General features: G+C 40.4%; 1 protein-coding gene across 1 annotated transcript; it reads left to right on the top strand.

The window, feature by feature from the left end:
• The first annotated feature begins 2,104 nt into the window (after positions 1-2,104).
• Positions 2,105-13,007, top strand: LEPROTL1 (leptin receptor overlapping transcript like 1). Its single transcript, XM_045069412.1, has 4 exons — positions 2,105-2,240; positions 7,936-8,011; positions 9,684-9,870; positions 10,666-13,007. Exons 1-4 carry the CDS (start codon positions 2,225-2,227, stop codon positions 10,780-10,782), a joined length of 396 nt encoding a protein of 131 aa, XP_044925347.1. The 5' UTR covers positions 2,105-2,224; the 3' UTR covers positions 10,783-13,007.
• The last annotated feature ends 11,163 nt before the right edge of the window (positions 13,008-24,170 follow it).

Below are 24,170 nucleotides of genomic sequence, written 5' to 3'. Positions count from 1 at the left end.
AATGTCCAGCCCATTTGTATTCACAAGAGGAAATTTGAGGACTAGCATTTAACTCAGCTATAGGGACTTGTGGAAGCTCCAAAAGGCTTCCTAAAATGTGATTTCCCCTCCTCAGCCCCAGGAGCCAAGCTATGAGTCTAAGAGATAAGAACCTATCACTTTCACCACTACCAGTACCACCACCAGTGATCAGTTATTTCTGTTAGGCTCCCTCAACCATCCTGGTTTCAAAGATAGATACTGTGGAACCAAACAAGAAAGGTGTTAGTGGTGACTATTTGTGGAGTCACAGAATCATCTACTTTTCCAAGAATTTCACCTACTCCTTTCGAGTTGGTTGGGGAGGAGGATGCATACATCTGCTTCATTTTAAAGAAAGGAGCCAGTGGTTCACAGACCGTCTTAAAAAGCAACATTTCTATAGCATATGTTCAAGTTCGCCTTGTGTTTTCACTACTACAGTCCTTAAATGGAAACTCTTCATGATTCAGAAGACATCAGAATTTTTTGCACTAACTTGAACAGAAAAAAAATTCTACTCCTCCACAAAATATCTATAGATTTATTGGGGACATTAAGCCTCAAGTGACTTGTTTTTTAAAAAAAATTATAATTCAACCCTGAAAGTAATGGAGAGAAGCAGGATAGGACAATACTTTCAGCTCTCAGTACCTCTCATTTACAAGTATTTTGGAAATATCTAACCATTCAACCAAGTTTTACATGCCAGTTTATTTTAATCTGGTGACTGAAAAGATTGAAAAATTCAAATCTTATGTCAAGCACCTCCACCTGTATCTTTTTAAAACCCTTTGAAAGATTCTCATTACTCGGAAGTTGTTAAAAAATATAATATAGGACTCTGCTAACCTACCCTAGCCCGGAGCAATCCCACTTGCCTTCTCTCCTCTCTCCCAACAGACCAAGCTCCTGGGGCCCTTTGCCTCCCAAGCTCATCAACCAACCACTTCCCCCACCTCCACCCCTAACACAATCTCTCTTCCTCATAATGGTTTTTCTCTTTTGTCTTCTACTTACACACCCCTTCATCCTTCCGTTGTCCCTCCCTTGGGGAAATCTCTCTGGTATAAATCAAAGGCTGTCAAGGACTATCTACCCATCTTCCTAACAATTATCACTGGTACATTTTTATATTTGTGTGTGTGCCTGTGTCTCACCAATCTGCAAGCTCCTTCAGGGCAGAAACCACACCTAGTTTTTCTTTTTTTAAAGATTTTATTTATTTGACAGACAGAGATCACAAGTAGGCAGAGGTAGGCAGAGAAGCAGAGAGAGAGAGAGTGGGAAGTAGGCTCCCTGCTGAGCAGAGCCCATGGAGGTCTCAATCCCAGGACCCTGAGACCATGACCTGAGCTGAAGGCAGAGGCTTTAACCCACTGAGCCACCCAGGCGCCCCCAAACCACACCTCATTTTTGCTCACCCCAGTATCTAGCTCTATTCCCCAAACATAGTAAATCTTGAATACATTTGAAGAATGACTTAAGTATATGTATTTGTCCTTCTGCTTTCTCCTTTTTATTCCCCTAGCCCTGGACTACAAAACAAAATAAAAAACAAAAACAGAACTAAACTAAACCCTGCGATTCTGAGACTCCCAGGAGGTCGGATTTGTGTTAAAATGTTTATTTTGTATTTCCTGGGTCCCACAGCTCCTTATCTCTGGAGGTGGGACTGACCAGAACCCTAGTTGGGTCGGAAATCAACGACCTAAGTGGCCTGACTTCTATTAGAAGGCTGGGGAGGAGGGAGCAAAGGGTGCGCTTTAGAGACCAGAATACCATCCTCCAAAGACATCAGAGCATGCCTCCCAAAGGACGGCGGTCCTCCGCTCCCTTATCCTCCAAGAATGTAGGAGGTTGCAGGATCCGCGATGGGGGATCGGGAGTGGAGCTTCCCCGAGCCTGAGGGGAAAATGGGAACCGAACCGAGGCGAGAACGCCAAGCCTGCGAGGGCGGCGATCTGCACAGCCGCATGGCAGGGAAAAAAGGGGTCGGTCCTACCGCCCCCAGCCCGGCGCGCCCCCCGCGCCCCCGCGCGAGCGCGAGTCGCCGGCGGAAGTGCTGCGTCGCGCACTTCCGGGTGTTGTCTGGCCGCCGCCGCCGCCGCCGCGCGTCTCGGGTCTCCCGGCCGCCGCCGCCGCCGCCGCCGCCGCCGCCCCCGCAGCCGCCCAGGGTCCCGGAGCCAGGAGCGACGTCACCGCCATGGCCGGCATCAAAGGTGGGCTTGGGGCGCCGGGCGCCGGAGGGCTGGGTGGCCGCGCGCGAGAGGGGGAGGGGTCCCTGGCAGCCCCCGCACGCCGCCTCCCCGGCCCGGGCTCCCGCCACCGAGGTCCCTGAGCTGGCGGCTGCCTCCCGCCCCTCGACCCCCGCCTCCGCCCTCGCAGCCTGAGAGCTCAGCTGGGCGCGGCGCTCCGGGGTGGGCCCGCGGGGCGGGCGGCTTCTCCGTCAGCCCCTGCTTTCTGCTGATGTCGGCAGCCTCTCTCCCACCCATCGGCCCCCGTAGAAAGAACGGAGCGGTCCCTGGTCTGCGAGAGTCCCGCAGCGCCTCGGGCCAGCACACATGTTCTGCAGGAGTTTGCATCCGAGAGACGGGCGAGCAGAGAGTGATCTTGAGGGGCTTGAGGGCCCTGGAGATGCCCGTTACGGAAATCAGTGTCATTTCCCTCTTAGAGGCACTAGTGCGGTCTTCGGGGGCTGAGCCAAACCGAGTCCCTCCGGAACGCCCCGGAGGGACTTAGGGACGGTTCTTTCAGAAACCTTGGCCCTCACATCCCGAGAGTGGCCATCCCTCTCAGGACCAGTCCTCCAAGCTTCACAGGCTTCGAAAACTGATGCGTTTTGATTTGTGGTGTTTGTCACATAGGGTTAGACCCTGTAAGCGACCCCGATGTGCCCCTGTTCTCCACAGTTGCGCGCTGAGGCTTTTAGTTGGGTTCGTTACAGAAAATAGTGTTAAAACTTAATGGGAAATGGCTCGTTTATTCGTCTGTTTCCTTTAGAAAGAAGGAAGGTTGTGTTTTTGCCACATTGTTTCGTAGTTTTGTTACTGATTAGAAGGAAACACCGTTGACAGCGTTTTCAACTTTTTGGCCACGAATTGCATTGATTTCCTGCCCTGCGGCTTTGTAGAAAGGACAGACAAGCAGGAGGTGAAGAACTTTAATAGCAATTTTGGGGTTTTTTTCCCCTGTTTAATTTGTTTCCTTTAGGACAACTTTGATTGAGCTGCTTTCCCAGAGTCACATTTTTACTGGTTTGATGTCTGAAAAAACATTTAACTTCTGATGTAAAACTTTGTCATTAGATGAACGACAAAGATCATTTTTAATCTCTTTTTGAACTGTGATAGACCTTCTTAAATCTTTGTGCGGAAAGGCAGTTAGGGGAGAATGCTGTGGTTTTTCAGGATGCTGCCAGTTTCGCAGTCCTTCCCCATTTCTTCAGTGTCATCAACAGAAATCTCCTCCCTTAAAAAAAAAAATAATAATAACTGAAATTTCCTTCTTCAGTTTAGGAAAATATTAACCAGGTGAAAGTATCTCCAACGGAATTGTACTTGGACTTTTGGTTTCAGTGAGATTTTCTGATTGTTATGACTGTTTATCAGGACATTTTCTTTCATGGGCCTATCTCTGCATCAGGCAGCAGTGTTGCTATAAGTGGAGACCATTAATTCTTAAGCCATTTGCCTATTATTTGGTTATGTATTGGATTTTTCTGATAACTCCCAAGGTAGGGAACTGGTCCCTGCTACGCCAATCTCTTTGTAGTCACAGAATCAGCACCCTGTCTCTGGAGAGTTTAGGTAATTGGGCTGTTCCATCCCTCGCCTAGAGGCTTTGGGAGTAGAAACCAGACTCATCTAAGTTTTGCCCTCCAAATGTTTCATCACACAATTACAGTATAAATTTTTGTCTTGTTGATGTATCATCTGGGACAACCATTTATACACAAATGATGAAATTTGTATATAAATCAGCCTAGTTGCTGATTTCGTAAGACTGGAGAAACTTTACAAGTTTTGAGAACACTTCTGAGCAATGTGTTTAACCCCATTGGGGTTAATCCAGTGCGATTAGAGGTAAGATATCACTTAAAGTTATTTTTTGATACTTAAATCTTACCTTGTTTTCATTTTTAATTTTTTAAAAATGAGATCTTCTTTTATTAACTCTCTAAGAGTGTACTTAGAGAATTTAGATTTTCTTTTTTGATAGGAACATAAATAATTGTTCTCTGTCATGAAAGAGTTACCCACAGAGACCATTAGGCCCTAAAGCTACTTTTCTTTTGGCCAAGATTACCACAAATGGGTATGCTTTTTGAGATTTTTCTGTCTGGTTTTTGTTTAAGGTTGGGTGTTTTGTTTTGTTTTGTTTTCTTCGGTCTCCTTTCTCTTGTCAGAGGACAGATCTTGCTTATGTGCACTTCTGCCTCCTATGCCTCATGTGTTTCAATGTGTGAAACAAGATCTTCAAATTTAAAATTTCATGTTACAAGTTACAGGTAATGGTGATCATTTCTGGGTAGGGAAGTTATTTCTCACTTAATTTTGTTCTGGCTAAGTGAATTGCTATGGACCAAAATATGTATAAATGAACATACGTGGCTCTAATTTTTTATTCTGCTGAAATTCACATACAATTTATCACAAAATGAATAAATAACGACTGAATAAGGGCCTAAGGGTCTGTTTATGAAAAATGATAGCTTTAACGTCTGGGCTTTGTAACGTATGTTTTGCTCTAGTGACCCTTGTTTCCTCCGGGATTCTAAACTATATTCTGGATAAATGACTTCTGAATAAATAAGTTGTTACGATATAGTATTTACATTCAAAAAGTGGAGATGGTTCCCTGAAACTAATGCTAACGCTGTATGTTAATTATATAGTTACATAAAAAATTTTTAAGTAGAGCTGGCTGTTTACTTCTTCAGGGTGTCTTATAACAAGTATCTTTAGTGTTCAGAGAATTATTTGCATTAGTCTTATTTTATAGAAGAAAGAATTGACACTCAGACATGATTATGTAGACAGCTAGTTAAGTGGCTAGTAGTAGTGCTACTTTGGCCTGATCTTCCTCTCCTCTTCCCTTCTGTTCCTTTTTTTTCCTCCCCCTGGGTTTTTTTGTTTTGTTTTGTTTTTTAACTCAGCCTGGGTGGCTCAGTGGGTTGGGCTCTCTGCTCAGCGGGGAGCCTGCTTCCCCTCTCTCTCTCTGCCTGCCTCTCTGTCTGCTTGTGATTTCTCTCTGTCAAATAAATTAAAAAAAAAAAAATCTTTAACTCATTCTACAGATATTTATTAGTGTTAAGAACTGGGGTGTGAGCATCAACAACAGAAAAACTTTTTCCCTGCTGTGGTGGACCAGACAGCTCATTAGGGAAATAGATACAGAGGCGCCTGGCTGGCCCAGTTGGCTAAGCATCTGACTCTTGATTTGGCTTCAGGTCATAATCTCAGGGTCATGGAATTGAGCCCCACTGTGGGCTCTGTGGTCAGGACGGAATCTGCAGCCCCCCTGCCTCTGCTCCTTACTCCCCTTCCTGCATACTTTCTCCCTTTCTCTCTAAAATAAATAAAGTCTTTATTTTAAAAAGGGGCGCCTGGGTGGCTCAGTCATTAAGTTTCTGCCTTCAGCTCAGGTCATGATGCCAGGGTCCTGGGATCAAGCCCCTCATCCAGCTCCATGCTCAGCGGGAAGCCTGCTTCTCCCTCCCTGTCTCTCTCTCTCTGTTAAATAAATAAATCTTTTAAAAATAAATAAATAAAAGGAAAACCAATTTTAAATCTTATAAAATTACAGCTATGATAACTGACTAAAGGGGATGTATATAGTGGGGGGGGGGGCTGTACATGCCTGGCCCTCTGCCTGGAATGCTCCCCTCTGATACCCACATTGATTCACTCCCTCATTTCATACAAATCTCCGCTCAGATGTCACCTCATCAGAGATGCCTTCCCAGGCCACTCTGTCTAGGATAGTGCGCACATCCTCTTACTCTACCTGATTTTTTTCAGAACACTTAACATTCATTTGCTAACTTCGTTAGCTTGTTTTTTATGATTTTGTTCCCTGCTAGACTATAGGATTCGTGAGAGCAAGAGCTTTGATTTTTTTTTCATTGTTTTATCTCTGGTATCAAGAACAATGTGTGACACATACTAGGTGCTCAATAGATATTTGTTGAATGAATGAATGTAATAGGGGGAATTGGTCTAGCAAGAGGTTTGAAAAAACTTAAGGGAGGAAGAACTGATTGAGCCAAGATCTAAAGGACATGGAGGAGTTCGCTTGGCAGAAGGAGGAAGGAAATGGAATGAGAATGCAAGCTCCATGTGTGTGGAAGGGCCTCGTCTGGTTTATTAACGTATCTCCAGTTTGGTTCCCAGTAAATATTTCTTGAATAAATATTTCTTGAATGAAACGAATGAATGAGAAAGTGTCTGAGGTAGGAGGGACAACATGTACAAGGGCCATGTGGGTGAGGGAGCCTGCCGATTTCCAGGAAGAAAAAGGGCAGTGTAACTGAGTGCAGAGAGGATGGGGTCATAGGCTGGTATGGGTGTGTCAGGAGAGTAAGTAGGGCCGGGTTTTGAGGACCTGTGAGCAAAACAAATGGTAAGCTCGGTATTGAGTTGCCTTCCATTGTAAACTTGAAGTTAATCTGCTATAAAATGAAAAGTGCAATTTCTTTTCTTTTTTCTGTCACTGAAAATGTAATGGCATTGAGAACCAAATAAATGTGTTCAGGGTCGACATGACCTACATCAGTGAGCTAAGTGAAAACCACTACCATGTGAGTAGGTGTCCTTGATTATGACCATTTTAATCCAGAGAAGTCTATGAGTAGTACTAGGCAGGATTTAACCCCTTTACTGTTAATTCTGGTTTGTATGTGTTAACTTTTCTCTTGGTAACTTTTACACCTTCTACAACCCTTGTGAATTTTAATATTTCTCTGAAGGTTAATGGACTGCATCATTTAAAACAAAAAACACCTAAGTAATTCTCTTAGCCACTCTAGTTGTAGAAATACAGGTTATATAGAATTCAGATAAATTGATCATTTATATCTTTGCTTAATTCTAGGCCATTGATTAACTATGCCTATTGAAGAAAGTTGTTTCTACTAATATATTTGAAAAACTTTACAAAATATAATGCTTTGTATATGTGTGTGTACAATTCTAAAAACTATGTTTTACCTGTAGAATGCATCTGTTGCTTGTGATAATATAAAATAGTGATACCAAAGAAGGATTTGTACCATTATCCTGCACATTTTCCAATGTATAAACAGTTACGGGAGGAAACCCAACTATAGTTCTGTAAACTGTTCAAAGATCTATATCACAATGAGTTGATTAAAATTATTAACACCAGATGTCCTTGGACACTCTTTTCTTACCAGTTTTGAGTACATTGGGGGTGTATGTGCAAGAAGCAGGAGCTGATCATGATAGACTTTCCCACAGGATAAAGTTCTGAAGTCCAGTAAAGCTAAGAATGCATCGTTTCTCCACATCCTCCTTTTCAAACTATGATGATCTGTGCAGTAAGTGTAACACTAATGACTGGAAGAGCAGTATTGATCTGGCAGGCTAGACTACTCACTGGAAAACAGAGCCAGTAATGAGGGAATGTGGTGGTGTGCTCACTCTGGGTCAGGGTTTTGAAAATCAGCGTTGCCTTATTTTGCCTTGAAGACGACACAAAAAACTTATTCTGAGACTATAGATAACTTATTCTGAGACTATAGATAACTCCCTTTTAATGCATTTGTTTTTTGTGTGTTGTGTTTTGCTTTTTGCTTCTGGGGTCACAGGTAATGTTCAAACTGCTAATACTAATATTAATAAAAATAATATTTAGTTTAACTAATACTTGTATTTGACTCTATTTACTTTGCAGCTTTGATTAGTTTGTCCTTTGGAGGAGCAATTGGGCTGATGTTTTTGATGCTTGGATGTGCCCTTCCAATATACAAGTATGTAAAATTTTTGTCTTTTTGGATGTTTAAGGGTAAAATTTTTCTACTTTTAAAGCTTTAAAAATTTTTTGAATGGAAGCTTCAGTGTTCATTTACCAAGGACAAACCTTTTTCAAAGTACGAGAACACTTTTGGTTATTGCATTACTGCTCAGTTTTGAGTGCCTGTTGATAAAATTAAACACAAGGAAATTTAAATTGTCCTTTAAGCACAAAAAACACCAGAAGCAGAATCAAGAGACAGTCGACTATGAAAAAAAGTCATGTAAGCAGTTTCTTTCCATTGGATAGAAAGAAATATTAAAAATCAAAAGGATAGGTTAGTAAGAAAAATACAGGCAACTAAATAGAAAAATGCAAAACAGATACCAAAAAAGAACTGCAAATTACTGATCACATGAAATTATACTCAACCTCTCTCAAAATTAAATGAAGTCCTTTGGCAGAGATAAAAGCTATGGGCAGACAGGCACTGTCCTGTGCAGTGGGGTGAGGAATAGCTATGGGCAATCGTCTTGGAGGCCAGTTTGCTTGTGGTTCTCGAAATGTATATATTCCTTGAACTAGTCCTTCCACTTAGAATTTCTCATATAAATCTACTGGCAGGTGTTGGCCAAGATATGTGTAGTGAGGGAAGAGTATGGATATTCTCAGCAGCCTTGTTTATAACAGTAAACAAACACCTGAAGGCATCCTAGAGGCCTGTCAACGGAGAAACGGTTAAACTCTGGAATGTCCATCAGTGGAAGTAGCAGGCAGTGTTAAGAAGAATGAGGAGGAACTATAAGTGCTCATATCTCAAGGTGTTCACAGTACATTGTTAAATAGAAAAGTGCAATGGTTCATGTTGTTAAAATTTATCTGTCTGGAAATACAGAACGTTCCACAAGAAGGTTATTAGGAGAATGGAAGGAGAAAGCAGGGGAGATATGTTAGCTTCGAGTTTTCACTTTTTGTGCTTTTGTGTTTTTTTAACTTTTTATGTTGAAATGATTGTGTGCTATCAAAAAGCTGAAAAAATAGTACAGAGAGGTCCCCTGAACCCTTCACACAGGCTTCCTTCAGTTGCCCTGTCTTACATAACCATAGTTGTAGTATCCAACCAGGAAATGACATTGGCACAGAACAATAGCTAGACTGTACATTAAAAGCCATTTATTTCCAATATTCTGACTGAAAGTCTTCAGTATTACTTTCAGTTTGTTTTCTACATTTTGACTTCAGTATCTGGGAAGTTCACAGTGACCTAACGAGAGTTTGGGGATGTTCCAGCTTTACCCTAAGAAGGCTGTTATTCATTAGAAGTCAAGAGCAATGAATCTTGAGTTTAAAAAATGACTGTGTTAATATTTCTATTTTCCATATGCTTTCTTTATTTATAATCTAAAATAAAAAATGTTTTTAATTTTGGGCCTTGATACCAAATGCTTTAATTTATAAAGCATTTTCTTTTAATATAAGAAATATTTAATCATTGTGTCATAGTTGACTTTAGAAATACTGTGACTTTAAATGTTTCTCTTTTTAGTGTTCAGGTTATTGTTTATTTTTAAACGGTATCATGTTTTGTACCTTGTAATATTTGGCCTGATTTTTAAAAAAGCATATATTATTGTCTAGGAAAATGACATAGGTAGTGAAAACTACATTAACTTATTTTTTTTTTCTAGCCAATACTGGCCTCTCTTTGTTCTGTTTTTTTACATCCTTTCACCTATTCCATACTGCATAGCGAGAAGATTAGTGGATGACACAGATGCTGTGAGTAACGCTTGTAAGGAACTTGCCATATTTCTTACGACAGGCATTGTTGTCTCAGCTTTTGGGCTCCCTATCGTATTTGCCAGAGCACATCTGGTAAGTGGATCTATTCTTCTGTCAACAATTTTACATTAGACTGTGTTAAAATTGTCTCAGGAAAAGATTTTGTGAAATTATATGAAAACGGGATGAGGGACATAAGATTCTAGAGGATAGAGATAATCTTACTTTTACTGTAAACTGATACAAATGATACCGGAGAGCGTGGCTGGGGTCTGTGACAGCAGCTGGCTCCCCAGTACCTCACGCTCAGAACCAGGCCCGTCAGCTCACCCAGTGCTTACCAACCACAGGCCGCAGGCCTGGGGAGACCTTGGGGCGCTGGGCTCCATACACTTGTCTTCCCAGACTCACCGGTCAGAGTCACTCCTCCGACACTGAGGAGGTGGAGAAGCCCGGGGCTGGCCACCCTTCCATATGCAGAGGGCAGTTCTCCCCCTCACCCCTGTAAAAGAATGTTCACGAGTGTGTTTCTTCTTCAGTATTTTAATCGGCTCTCTAGATACAATTTTAGATTCACTGAAGAAGAGTTGGAGTGAATTGCTTTATAAACAGAAAGTTGTAGCTACAAGTCTGTGCTGCCTCCTCAGAGTCCAGAAGTCTGACTATTGAATAATTATCATCTTCGTGACTTTCTGTCTTTTTGAAGGAAGCAAATTAAAAACAGTATTGAAAGACCATTAAGTGTGCAGTAGAGTGAAAGTTATTATTACAAATTGTATTTGTTTTAGAGCGTGACTGGCTTACAACTAGAGTCTTCATTTGCTTTTCATTCTCCTTTTGTTTTTCATGCGTCTGTTAACGAAGTGTTTATCTATCTTATTTCCCTAGATTGAGTGGGGAGCTTGTGCACTTGTTCTCACAGGAAACACAGTCATCTTTGCAACTATACTGGGCTTTTTCTTGGTCTTTGGAAGCAATGATGACTTCAGCTGGCAGCAGTGGTGAAAGGAATTACTGAACTATTGTCAAGTGGACTTCTTGTCATTTGTTGGCCATCCACGCGCACACGAGCTGGGGCAGGAATGCTGAGTGGTACAGCAAGCCTCCTGGGGGTATCCTAGGTGCTCCCTTCTCACTTTCATTGTAAGCATACTATTTTCACAGAGACTTGCTGAAGGATTAAAAGGATTTTCTCTTTTTGGAAAAGCTTGACTGATTTCACACTTATCTCTAGTATGCTTTTTGTGGTGTCCTGCTGAATTTAAATACTTATGTGTTCCTGTTTAGTTATTTTTTTTTTAATCAGTATGCAATGTGAAGCATTTTTCAAATGTAACAACCATTTGCATTGGTTAGAAATTAGATTTCTGCTGGCTATTATTGGGCTAAAGGACATCTTTTATCTTAAAATTATTTAACCTCCATTGCAAAAAGTTCAAAAAAGTTTTCAATCAGTCAGGATGACATCACTCCCAATATTATGCAAACATGCAGACTGTTGGCATACCTTATAGACTGTATACTCAGTGCAAATATAGCTGCATTTATACCTCAGAGGGCCCAAGTGTTAATGCCTGTGCCCTCCGTAAGGGTTGCTGGTTTTGCCAGGAAACAGGTGTTTTGTGAATTGAAAATTATTTTATGGAATTGCTGCAAAGGAGTGCTTTTCTTCTCAGTTGTTGGAAGAATTTATTGTTAAAGGTAAGCGTGTAAAACCAGGTTTTTGAGATGGTTTTTATTTATGTTTATTATAAAGTAGAGTGAGTTGCATTGTGGGAAGAAATGACATTGAAATTCCACTTTTTGAATCCTCTTTCTATCTATAAGTGAAACGTTTGATCTTCTATCAGCCTTTCCTATTTTACCATGGGCGAAATGGACATACGGAACTATACTACTGATAAGGGAAAGTTGTATGTTTGCATCATCTAGACCAGAAAAACCTTTCCCTGCTTCTTCCTTTTAACTTAATTTTATACATTGTATATATTAAGTAAAATAACTTTTCAAATATAGTTTAATAACACTTTAAATTAGAGATATTTATCTCACTTGGAAAGTAATCGCTATGCCATACATGCCGAGCGCCCCCTGTCCCGCAAGGCCTTGATGTGATTAACAAGTGACTTGTTACTCTTGCAGAGAAGTGATGCATTAACAATTTAAGATTTAGACCATGGTAATTGTAGTTCTTATTCTCTAAGGTTATATCATATGTAATTTAAAAATATTTAAGACAAGTTTCTTGTATACCTCTCAACTTTTTTGGATTTTTATTTCATCATGATAGATACGCTGTTTCCTTTTAAATGGCATTTATTGTGTGAATTAATGCAAAGTAGCCAAATCCAGCTGTATAGCAGCTTCAAACACAAACCTGACCAAAAAAATCCCCGGTAACCAGGCATGATCAAATCGTAGTGGTCATTTACATCTCAACAATTACCAGTACCTTTTTCGAGATCTAGTTATGAAAATGTTCGAGTTGGTCTGACAGTATGTTGTTGAGGATATTTGTATGTTTGTTCAGTTTAATGACAGGAAGATGATTTTGCCTTCAGACAAAACTGAGTGATCATGACAGCTACCTTTTGTTGTTTTATAAAGTTTATTTCTCAAGAAAATGGGAACAGATTTTGGGTTTGTTTAGCTTCTTACGAAAGATGCGCGAAGGCCACAGGTTTTATTGCCAGACCCAAGTTGTGACTTTAGCTGTGAGATGGGAAGCAGAAAGAAGGATCTGCATGTGGCCATCCCACTTAGACAGTAGGCTGGACACGACTTGCAGTGTTACAATGACAGAGACCTAAAGAGGAAGGTACAAGTACGCGTGACGTAGCCGGTCATGCGGTTGGGAACTTAGTGCCTGGGATCTACTTGATTGCTTTTTTGTTTGTTTTTTTTTTGTTGTTTTTTGTTTTTGTGGGAAATACATCCTCTGCCCCTCCCCCATTTTCTGTTCTAGAATATCAGTGCAGTGCACTGCTACTGTTCTATTCACTTGGCCATAGACTCTTTTTCTAATAGCTGCATATTCTTTCTGTGTACTGATTGCATTGGCAGCATTGTGTCTTCCATCTTGCACACTAGCTCGACATAGTGCTGTCTCTGACTTCTAGTTAGTTGTTTGAGGTATGACTTTTCCATAGAACATGCACTGATCCTGCATTGCCATTCTTCTATGGAAAGAAAACTTTTGATGATGAAACAATAAAGATTTTAAATATCTATTTTAGTTTGTGGGTGTTTTTGAAATGAAAATAAACAACGCACCTTAGGAACTGAAGTGCATTACTCGTTTTAATAATGTGATCTAAAACAAGGATGGCATGAGTCATTAATGTCAGTCTTGTAAGAGTTTTACTCCCAAAATAGAATTGAAACCATAGTAATAAATGTTAGTGAAGCCCTATGATTTTGTGCCATGATGAAAGGATTGGTAACCTGGGGAAGTAGATTTTTTACCTAACCCTTTCCAAAAAATCCATAGATGATTTTGTTGATTAAAAAAAGACTGTTGATAGTCTAAAGTCAAGGTTGTACCTGTTTTTAAAGCTTCAGATCTTTTTTATGACTGTATGTTTTATTGTATATTTATCACCATTCATTATTAGAGCATTTTGCTTTTTGCCAACATTTCAAATAGTTAAAAGTTAAAAAAAAATCTGTGTGGTACAACGTGAACAGAGAAAAGTACTGTTCTCTTTTATCAAACATGAATCTTATCCCAAATTTTCTAATTATATAATTTTATTATATACTTTAGAAAGTGTAGGTCATAGTTTCTTAGTGTTTGCTCTAACAGGATTTTAGGGGTATTGTCAAAATCATCCAGATTCCTAGAGTAAACCCTAGAATATGTATATTGAATGTGACAAGATCCGTTCCTAAGTTTCAGGTAACTTTAATTCAGCAGTCAGATTTCACAAGTAGCCGTGCACAGTACTGTCAAGTGATGTGTAGCTTTTACTTCTCGGGTGACTTTATGGTTTATAAAATTGGTGGGAAATTCAAAGTCATGTTTCTTCCATATAAGCCTATGTTATCCTTACTCTGGGTGAAGATTAGGGAGCTCTTTTTTTATTACAGGCCTCCTAATTTTCTGGCACTCCCAGAGAAGAGAACATATCTTGTAAAATAAATATTCCAGATAACTGAAGATTATCTCAGAAAGAACCGACATTTGTTTTATTTATTTTGGTGAAAGTATTAAATAAGCCATACGTTTTTGTACTTTCTTAGAATATAATAGAACATTTTGGATTTTCCTTGGTAATTTAAGGTTGTCATAAATTATTTCCCCCTCTTTTAAATAGCTCCAGACCTGTATTTTTCTGGAATTGTGTTTTTGCTGGCTTTACTTACAACTGAGTTTGTTCCTAGCATGCCTTAACTTCTTCTATTTCTGATTTTCTGAACTGTACTACATTAGGGGGCGTCTGGGTGGCTCAGTGGGTTAGGTGTCCAGCTCCTTGTTTCCAGTTCCGTATTCAGCAAAAAGTCTGGTAGAGGGTCTCTCCCCCTTTCCATCACCTTCGGCCCTACCCCCAACTCATGTGCATGGGCGTGTGCACTCTTTCTTTCTCTCCAAATGAGTGGATAAATCTTTAAATAAATAAACAAACTAATACATCAGGAAAAATGGCAAGTTATTGGGGGAAAATGAGGTAACCAAGCAGACTGAATCCATTCTGTAACATTTCTGTACATAGTACCTCAGTGGGCCTCACCAGGTGTTCCCACCCCTTATACAAATGAAATGCTTTGAAGAGGCCTTTTTTACAAAATTGTAGCTGTTAAACTACACACCAACCAGTGGGCCGTTGTGAGAGGGAGCACAGACGAGGTGTGACGGTGCGGCAGAAAGAGCCTCCGAGGTCCCGTGGCTGAACTCAAGGATGTAGTTTGGATACCACAGGCCTCTAACTGATTTCTGAGAGCTTATCTCTCTTCACTGTTTAATTTCAGTTGCAGAAAGTCTAGATATGAAGACAGTTTGACAGTTCATTTTTACTGGACACTCTGTACTGAATATTTTGCTGCCAGTCTCTTGAAGATTCTTTGAATCCATCCTTGGGTTTAGGACCATACAATTCAGATATTAATTATTAAGCTTGTAATTCAGATATTATTTATTAAGCTTGTAAATTCCTATCAGAGGGAATAAAACAGTCAAACTCAAACATGTTTCCACAAGTGAGAAATTAAGACCATGAAATATCCCTTTTCCAATTATAGTTGTTTTCTTGTTTACGTTTAGAGCTAGTACTCACAGGGAAAATGGGAACTTTTGTTTCAGAAGCCAGTTGAATGGCTAATACTGTGAGAGAGAAACTTTGTGGCAGCTTACAGCCATAGAAACCATCAAATAGAACAATATAGAATGAGACTGAGTATTTCCATTATCTCTTTGTAAGAGAATTACTATTTAATAATTTAGTTACCTTGATTTGTACTGTATCTGACATTTAATATCAGAAATATCTTTTTCTCCGGGCACCTGAATGGCTCAGTGGGTTAAGCCTCTGCCTTCAGCTCAGGTCATGACCTCAGGGTCCTGGGATTGTGTTCCACATCAGGCTCTCTGCTCAACAGGAAGCCTTCTACTCCCTATCTCTCTGCCTGCCTCTCTGCCTACATGTGATCTCTCTCTTTCTCTCTCTGTCAAATAAATAAATAAACTTCAAAAAATATATATATATTTTTCTCTTTTGGCTGGTCAATGTATTATGTAATATGTAAATGTAGTTATGACATAAAGTCAGTAACTTGTGTAGATATGTGAACCTCCAAAATAGAACAGATGTTTTCCTGAAAGCTAGGTATACCTCATAGAACATGTGGTGATTGTCTCTAAAAATTTTCACTGTTGAACAGTTTTCTAGGATTAAATTAAAATGGATGGATTTTAATTCATTTTTGTCATGGTCTAAATCATCAGCTTCCAAAATACAGAATCAGCTCTAATACCTAGTTAATGAGTACAGCAGTGAAGAAGAGGGTATTAGTCTCCCAAGGATTTAAAAAAAAAAATGGTTTTGAGCCATACTTGATACTAGAAAGGACATTTGTCATTTATAAGCATAAATGGCCTAATCTAGTGCTTAAAAGTGTCCTCAAAAAATATATTATTATATATTATAATAATATATATATTATTATATATATAATATATATTATATATAATAATATATAATTATTATATAATTATATATATTATTATATAATGGCTCTGTGGTAGAGCATGTGACTGTTGATTTCAAGGTCACAAGTTCGAGCCCCATGTTGGGCCTACATCCTACTTTAAACAAAATAATGTACATATGTGTATACACACACACACACACACGTATGTATACTTAAAAAAACACCTTCCAGACACTGAGAAGTGTCTTATTAGTTGGACAACTAATTAGGTAGAAATGGTTTATAGTTCACCTTGACTATGTGAAGATAGTATGAAATATGTATACTGAAATACTGCGTTTGGTTCAAGCTCTTCATCTAGATAAGTTCTTTGTTCCCAGGGGCAATTATATTCTACATGGCAACATTCTAGGTACTATTGGGGAACAGAAAACAAAACAAAACTTGGAACAAGGTCCCTCTCTGAACTAGAGACTCAGAAGGTATCAAAGGAAGCTGATTCCTATACATGCCAAAAGGGAAGTGTGAGGAACTGCAGGAGGAAAAGATTCGGGAAGGAAAAGGGAGGTGCATGGTAATTTCCTGTTGTGCTCTGGCCTGTCTCTCGCTGGTAGGCAGGGTCTTGGCAACAGAAGGCTTTCTCTGGAGCAGCATTAGGGGTGGTGTTGGCTCTTAGTCTTCCTGGGACTCGGGGGAGTTGGGGCAGCAAAAATGGGGGTGGGCGCCTCTTGATTTTGACACCCTCACCCTGGGTCCCAGATACAGTGGAGACGTGAGAGGTGGTGAGATTTATGTTGTGTTGTGAAGGAGTGACCAAGCAGATTTGCGGATGAACTGTGTGGGGGGAAAAGAGAGGAGTCAAGGGTCACTACCAAGTTTTTGATTGTCATGTCAGGGTGGGGGATGGAAAAGTAGTAGTGAGGGAGAGTTTGAAAACAATAAGGTCTAGACCATCTGTCCAAACTACTGGTTCATCATATCTGCGTGGGACCTGGATGTGACATCATTTGCCTTGTTTCAAACCTTTACCCTGTGAAACAATACTGTGGGCCCTTCAGCCGTGGAACTACTTTATAAGCTCCCGGGGGTTGACACTAGCACAAATCTTGACATAGTGGTTACAGCGTGAGCTCTGGAGTCAGCCTCCCTGTACCACCAGCTAGTCCTCCTACTAGATGTGCAACCTTAAGTGAGTCAGTGGACCTCTCCGTGTCTCAGGTCCACATCTGTACAATGAGGATAATAACAGTAATGTGGCTGTGATGTTTCAGTGTGACGTGCAGAGGGCTCACAGTGATTGAGATGGTTAAGCGTTAGCTATCATGACTGCTTCTTAACAGTTCTCTGCACTGCTAAGCAGTTCCCTCTTCTCGTGGGAGTAGACAAACTGAAAAAATAGAACATTTTAACAATCCAGTCTAGTATATTGCTGATGGGAGTCACCCCGTTAGCCTCCGAGTATGTCTTGGAAATGCGCTACCTCCCTGGTCTTCTCATTCACTGCAATATTTGGTCTTCTCATTCACTGCAATATTTCAGGAAGGCCTATTGATTATCTAATAAATACCACCAAGGTGCCATGACACGCTTCCGATGGCTTAAGTATGTGTGATCCTCCCTGCCCCCACTCCCGCACCAAACTGAGAAATGATACACTTTTTTTTTTTTTTTTTTAAAGAATAGGGAAATATATTGCCAAACTTAGAACAAGAAGGGAAAGTCTTGGTAGATCTGAAACTAAGAAATCTCTGAGAAAATGAGAACCTGAATGATTAAATTGAAGAACAAAACTGTAGCCTAGAATGCTGATGGCCAACACAGGAGACGATGCTACCATAAAATAGGGGGGCCATGCCAAGGAGACCCTTGATCAGCACAAGTGGTGGCATCCAGAGTGGGAAGGGTCTCAGAGGCAACATACTGAGGCAGTTTACTGAGGGATTCTTTGGGGTGCTACAGGGGAAGCAGCCAAACCAGCAGATCTTTATGCATCTCCACACACAGACCCGTCCCCATCTCACGCCTTCCGGGCTGGGTTGGAGGACACGTTTCCTGAAGCAGCAAAAGTGGGAATAGCCAAGTCCAGGTCAGCCACCAGGGTACCCTGCTCAGTGGCACCTCTTTCTTCTCCCTAACTCCCTGAAAACACCACCCCTCCCTTTCCTCAGGCTGCGCAAGCGGGAGCAACAGTTGGTCTAGCCAGGGGTTCTAGGTAGCAGAGGGGAGTTCCCAGACAGGGATAACCAGACAGTTTAGGAATGCCCATTGGAATAAGACAAACTCACAGAATTTAGCACTGAGGAAACAGTTAACAGAACAGAAAGAAGTTCCATGTTGACAGTTTAGAAAATTGAAACCCCCTCCAAAAGACCATACCAAGTGGTATACAACATCAGGCTGATGAAGTTACAGAATATTTTATGTATTCTGCACCCAAATCCAATTAGATTGCCCAGGACCACGGTTTTGCTTTTTTCCTCAGAGCTTCTTTGTCATACCACAGTGGTTTTAATTCAAAGACACACAGTATAGTACTACGGGTAAACATTTTCTCGCAGCATACTCTCCCTGTAACATTCTCTCCTGTGACCGTGAACATGGAACCCACTATCTGCTTGGATGGGAAGAGCTGTATCTGCTATTACACATCTTACGTGAGACATTCCATAGCCCACCATAGGCATTTACTCATCACACAGACATTTTTGGAATCAGACACCAGGGCTACAAAATAAAACGGGAAGTGAGATGAGAACCAACAAAAGTATCTTGGACATCCCTGCTACATTCTATCTACCAAGTAGCTGTGTGACTCTAGAGGGAGTAGCAACAGCAGCAGCGGAGGGAGGAGAGAGAAGCCTTCACAGAGAAAATGGTTGTTGGGCCACCTGGCTGGCTCAGTCAGTTGAGCATGTGACTCTTGATCTCAGGATTGTGCATTTGGGTTGGGTGTAGAGATTACTTTAAAAAAAAAAAAAGAAAGAAAATGGTGGGTGATCTTGGTCTAGGATGGTAATAAAGAACCATTCAAGCCCTCAACCTGTGTAACAGTTAATGTTCTTATGTTCATGTTTCTCTTCCCAAATATTTCCGGGAATCCCAGGATTGCGTGTGTTATACAAACTGGTCATGGTTGTTGCTTGTCCCTCAGCTGAACTCTGGCCCTGGATTGGCTTCCATTGTCCGCATCCACCTTTCCCCCACTTTGTAATTGCTTTGCCCTTTATCCCTATATCCTGCACCCCAACCATGGATAGGACACTCTCCCTTGATCCTGTGAAGCACACCTAAAATGGGGCTATAACTTCAGGCCAGTCTTTTACCAAAGGCCTGAGGAAAAGAGATAGGAATTACTATACAACCCTCACCGGCCCCCACCAAAGAAAACCCAAAACTCATCATCATACTCACTGTCTTCTACGTATTGGCTGTGTACTTGCTTGTAAGGCTGCTCTGACTCTCTCTACAGCTCTGACCTGTGCCAGGTTGCAGGTAGCATTTTACCTCCCCTAAAAGGGAGAGATTCTCAAATCCCGTGCAAGGGGACTTATGAGGTCTCCTTACATGACTCCAGGCCCCCTGCTCCAAAACAGCTTGATCTGTAGTAACGCATCTCAGCCCACAGAAGACAGCGTTCTTCATAATGAAGCATGTTATCCTTTCAACAATCTTACTCTAGAAGGAAGATTTTGTTTTATTTTAGTCTCCATTGAATCAGAAAACATCAGATAAACCCACTTGGAAAGACATTCTACGAAACAACTGGTACTCAGCAAAAGTCATGAAAGACAAGAGTCATCGAGGTCATGAGAGTCCAGGAAAAACTGAGGAACTGTCACAGATGGAAAGAAACTATGGAGACACAGTAATTAAATGGAAATGCAATCCTGCATTAGATCTGGAGCTGCACAATGACATTGGAGGAGAATTGGTGAAATTTGAATAAGGTCAGTAGTTTAGTAGTTAGTAATATTGTGCTGATACTAATTGCTTTGTAATTGTGCTGTGGTTATATAAGTTGATAACTTTAAGGGTAAAAGAGACATGAATTCTCTGTACTATTTTTGTGCAACTTTCTGTAAGTCTAAAACTATTTCAAAATAAAAAGTTTTTTAAAGTACCATTAGCACCCACCACATCAGCAAAATTGTAAGTCTTGACTATATCAGTAACTGGAAAGGATATGTAGCAAATTAAACACAAATACTGCCAGTGTAAGTGTCCATTGGTACAATCACTTTGGAGACTATATAGGAATATTTGACAACATGTAGCAAAATTGGAGATCTGTGAGCGTTATAACCCAAGTGACTCCATGAGTAGGAACATATCCTGTGGAAACCCTGATACATGCACTCAAGGAACCACGTATAAGAATGTACATCACTGGGTCGCCTGGGTGGCTCAGTGGGTTAAAGCCTCTGCCTTCAGCTCAGGTCATGATCCCAGGGTCCTGGGATGGAGCCCCAAGTCAGGCTCTCTGCTCGGCAGGGATCTCTCTGTCAAATAAATTAATAAATAAAATCTTAAAAAAAAAAAAAAAAGGAATGTCCATCACTAATTTTCTTAAAAGATTTTTTCTTTTTTTTTTTTTTCAAGATTTTATTTATTTATTTGACAGACAGAGATCACAAGTAGGCAGAGAGGCAGGCAGAGGGAGAGGGGGAAGCAGGCTCCCTGCCGAGCAGAGAGCCTGACTCGGGGCTCCATCCCAGGACCCTGGGATCATGACCTGAGCTGAAGGCAGAGACTTTAACCCACTGAGCCACCCAGGCGACCCAAAAGATTTTATTTCTTTATTTGACAGCACAAGCAGGGGGAGTGGCAGGCAGAGAGAGAAGCAGGCTCCCCTCTGAGCAGGGATCCTGGGATCATGACCTGAGCTCAAGGCAGATGCTTAACTTACTGAGCCACCCAGACATCCCATCACTAATTATTTTAATAACAAATACTTGGGGGGGAAAGGAGACTGGGTAAATAAATTGTGGTACATTCACATTGTATGATGAACACTGTATACAGCAGTGAAAATGCAGGGACCACAGCCTGCATAGACCAGCATGGATGAAACTAACAAGGAACTGGGTGAAAAGTCAAGTCACAAAAGGATACTGGACAATAATACCATTTATATAAAGTTTAAAGCATTCCCCAGGGGCACCTGGGTGGCTCAGTTGGTTAGGCATTTGCCTGTGGCTCAGGTCATGATCCCAGGGTCCTGGGATGGAGCCCCACGTCGGGCTCCCTGCTCAGTGGAGAGACTGCTGCTTCCTCTCCCTCTGCCTGCTACTCCCCCTGCTCGTGCCCTCTCTCTTCTCTCTCTGTCAAATAAATAAAATTTAAAAATCAAACCTATTAAAAAAATGCATGCCCCCAAATACTACATATTGTTTTGGGATAAATAAACTATGTCATTAAAATATAAAATGCAATCTCTTCTGAGGTGAGAAAGTGGGAATAAGTAGTCAAGGAGGGATTCAAAAAGGACTTCAATTGTATTCTCAGTGATTTGCTTTTTTAACTTTTCATGGTACATACACAGACGTTTTATTAAATTGTACTTTACCTGTTTTGATAATTACTTTTAAAAAGATAGAAGAACATCTTACAGGGAAGTCTTACAAATAGATTAGGGGAAAAAAATTAAAAGAAGTAGCAAAATATATGAGCACATAATTTCTGAATAAAAATCTGTATGTAGATGATCGATAAGGAATATATGGAGGGGGCGTTATTCTTGTTAGTAAGTCCATGAGATGTAAACAATATGACGCTTTATACCACTTACAAATATGGCAAAGACCTTTATGAAATTATAATACCCAGGTGTGGCATATGAAATGATGGTCACTCTCAACAGATTATAGGTAGAAGTGTAAATTGGTACAAACATCCTGAAATGTGGGGGACCTGTCTGGCTCAGGCGGTGGAGCATGTGTCTTTGATCTCACTGTCGTGAGTTCAAGCCCCATGTTTAGTGTAGAACTTACATTAAAAAACAAAAAAAAAAGGAAAAAAAAAAAAAACACTTTAAAAAAAGTCTTAAATATAATTTGGTGATAAATATTAAAAGCCTCCAAGGATGCATATTATATAGCTTATTAACTACCTGAATATTAATCCTAGGGAATTAATCAGAGATAGAAGATAGTCATCACCTTATTAATTACAGCAGTGAAAAATTAAAACACTGTTAAAGTCACATAACAGAAGTTTGATTAAATAAATCATGAATGTATTAGGCAGTTATTAAAAATCACATAGTAAAAAAAATCACATTGTAAAAAATGCAGACACAAGAACGCTTTATAAGGAACACCTTATAAAGAGACGCTTTATAAGCATCTGTCTTCTGCTTAGGTCAAGATCTCAGGGTCCTAGGACCAGGCGGAGCCCTGTGTCAGGCTCCCTCCTCTGCGGGGAGTCTGCTTCTCCCTCTCCCTCTGCCCCTTCCAACCCCCCACTGTGTGTGTGTGTGTGTGTGTGTGTGTGTGTGTGTGTGTGTGTCTTAAATAAAATCTTTTAAAAGTTAAGGATTTTAAGGAACAAAGGAAATTGCAAAGAACGAACAGTTTACCAGGTCAGGAAATACCCTAACCATATCAGAGGCAATAAATCAATGGTAAAATTCCCCATGCTATTTGAAGAGCAAAGATGGGCCTAACACATATTCTTGAGTTGTTTTTGCAGGATTGAAACTGTGTCGCATAGGGTTAATGAGTTTAAAACTAGCAGAAAATGGAAAACTTATTTTTCAGCGAGCTATTTCTCCCTGATCAACTATTGTTTATTTTCAGATCCACTAATACATATTCTGTCTCTGCAGAAGTCTGGATGCAGGGTCAACTGATTAGGTTTCAGCCCTATAAACAAGCAAGGCCCTGCATGCCTTATGTGAGCCCAGGAGTCCATCCAGGTTACATCTGCTTTCAGAGCGCATCACCTTCTATTACAGGGGTCTTGAAACTATATTTTCCAGATTCCCTTGCCTCCAGGGTCCTGTGTTTAATCTATATTTTGCTAATAAAATATATTCACCATGCTTTGGTGAGATGAAAGAGGTTCGTCCTCTGCCAACAGCGGTATGCAGACTTAAGCAGATGTGAGTTTTCTCAAGGGTTAACAGGACTCTGCATTCCACTGCTTTTAAGCAGATGCAAGGAATTTGTGACTTTGGCAGTGGTTTCCTGACTTGTGGGTGTTATTGGAAACTTTCTGACCTCTGGATTAAGGTATGTGATGACCAGAGCCAAAGGCAGACACTCAACCAACTGAGCCACCCAGGTGCCCCTTTTTGGTTCTTATCTTTAAAAAAAAAAAAAAAAACAACTTTAGTGTCCAAGACAATTCAAAGGGGAAAGAAGAGCCTTTTTAGCAGTGGTGCTGGAACAATGGGATAAACACATGCAAAGGAATGAAATTGGACCCCTACCTCACTCTGTCTTCAAAAGTTAAATCAAAATATATCATAGACCTAAATGTAAGAGCTAAACTATAAAGGTTTAAGATTTATATAAGTGTAAATCTTCATAACTTTGGTTACGCAATGGTTTCATAGATAACGAGAAGCAACAACTAACCAAGGGGAAAATACAAATTGTGTTTCTCAAGATTAAAAACTTCTGTGCTTCAAAGGACACCATCAAGAGAGTGAAAATACAACCCACAGAATGGGAGAAGATATTTGCAAATTGCATAACTAATAAGGATCAAGTACCCAAAATATTTAAATAACTCTAAACAATTCAACAGCAGAAAGACCCTAGTAACCTGATTTTAAAATGGGCAAAGCATCTGCATAGACATTTCTGTAAAAGAAAGGTACAAATGCTAACAATCATATGAAAAGGTGCTCAACATTGTTAATCATTAGGGAAATGCAAATCAAAACCACAATGAGAGCAGTGCCTGGGTGGCTAAGTCAGTTTTGATTCAAGTCATGATCTCGTGGGTTATGAGATGGAGCCCCACATCGGGCTCTGTGCTCACTGGGGAGTCTGCCTGAAAATTCTCTCCTCTGACCCTGCTCCCACTCTCTCTCTCTCTAATAATAATAAAAAAAAAAATCTTAAAAAAAAATCACAGTGAGATACAATTTTAACCCACTAGAATGTCTAGAATGAAAAAGATATAACAAGTGTTGACAAAGATGTGGAGAAACTGGAATCTTCATACACTAGGAGTAGGAAGTAAAACATACAGCTGATGTGGAAAACAGTTTGACAGTTACTCAAAAAGTTAAACAT

This window comes from Mustela putorius, unplaced genomic scaffold (assembly GCF_011764305.1).
Source record: "Mustela putorius furo isolate JIRA1106 unplaced genomic scaffold, ASM1176430v1.1 tig00003932_pilon_pilon_pilon:0A:0A, whole genome shotgun sequence".
Lineage (NCBI taxonomy): Eukaryota > Metazoa > Chordata > Mammalia > Carnivora > Mustelidae > Mustela > Mustela putorius.
This window is presented reverse-complemented; position numbering and strand designations above follow the sequence as displayed.

Bases quoted from the DNA above. Each gene is read 5' to 3' on its own strand.
- LEPROTL1 (XM_045069412.1), top strand. The intron at 8,012-9,683 runs GTATGTAAAATT...TTTTTTTTCTAG, and splicing joins TGTGCCCTTCCAATATACAA to CCAATACTGGCCTCTCTTTG. The intron at 9,871-10,665 runs GTAAGTGGATCT...TTATTTCCCTAG, and splicing joins TATTTGCCAGAGCACATCTG to ATTGAGTGGGGAGCTTGTGC.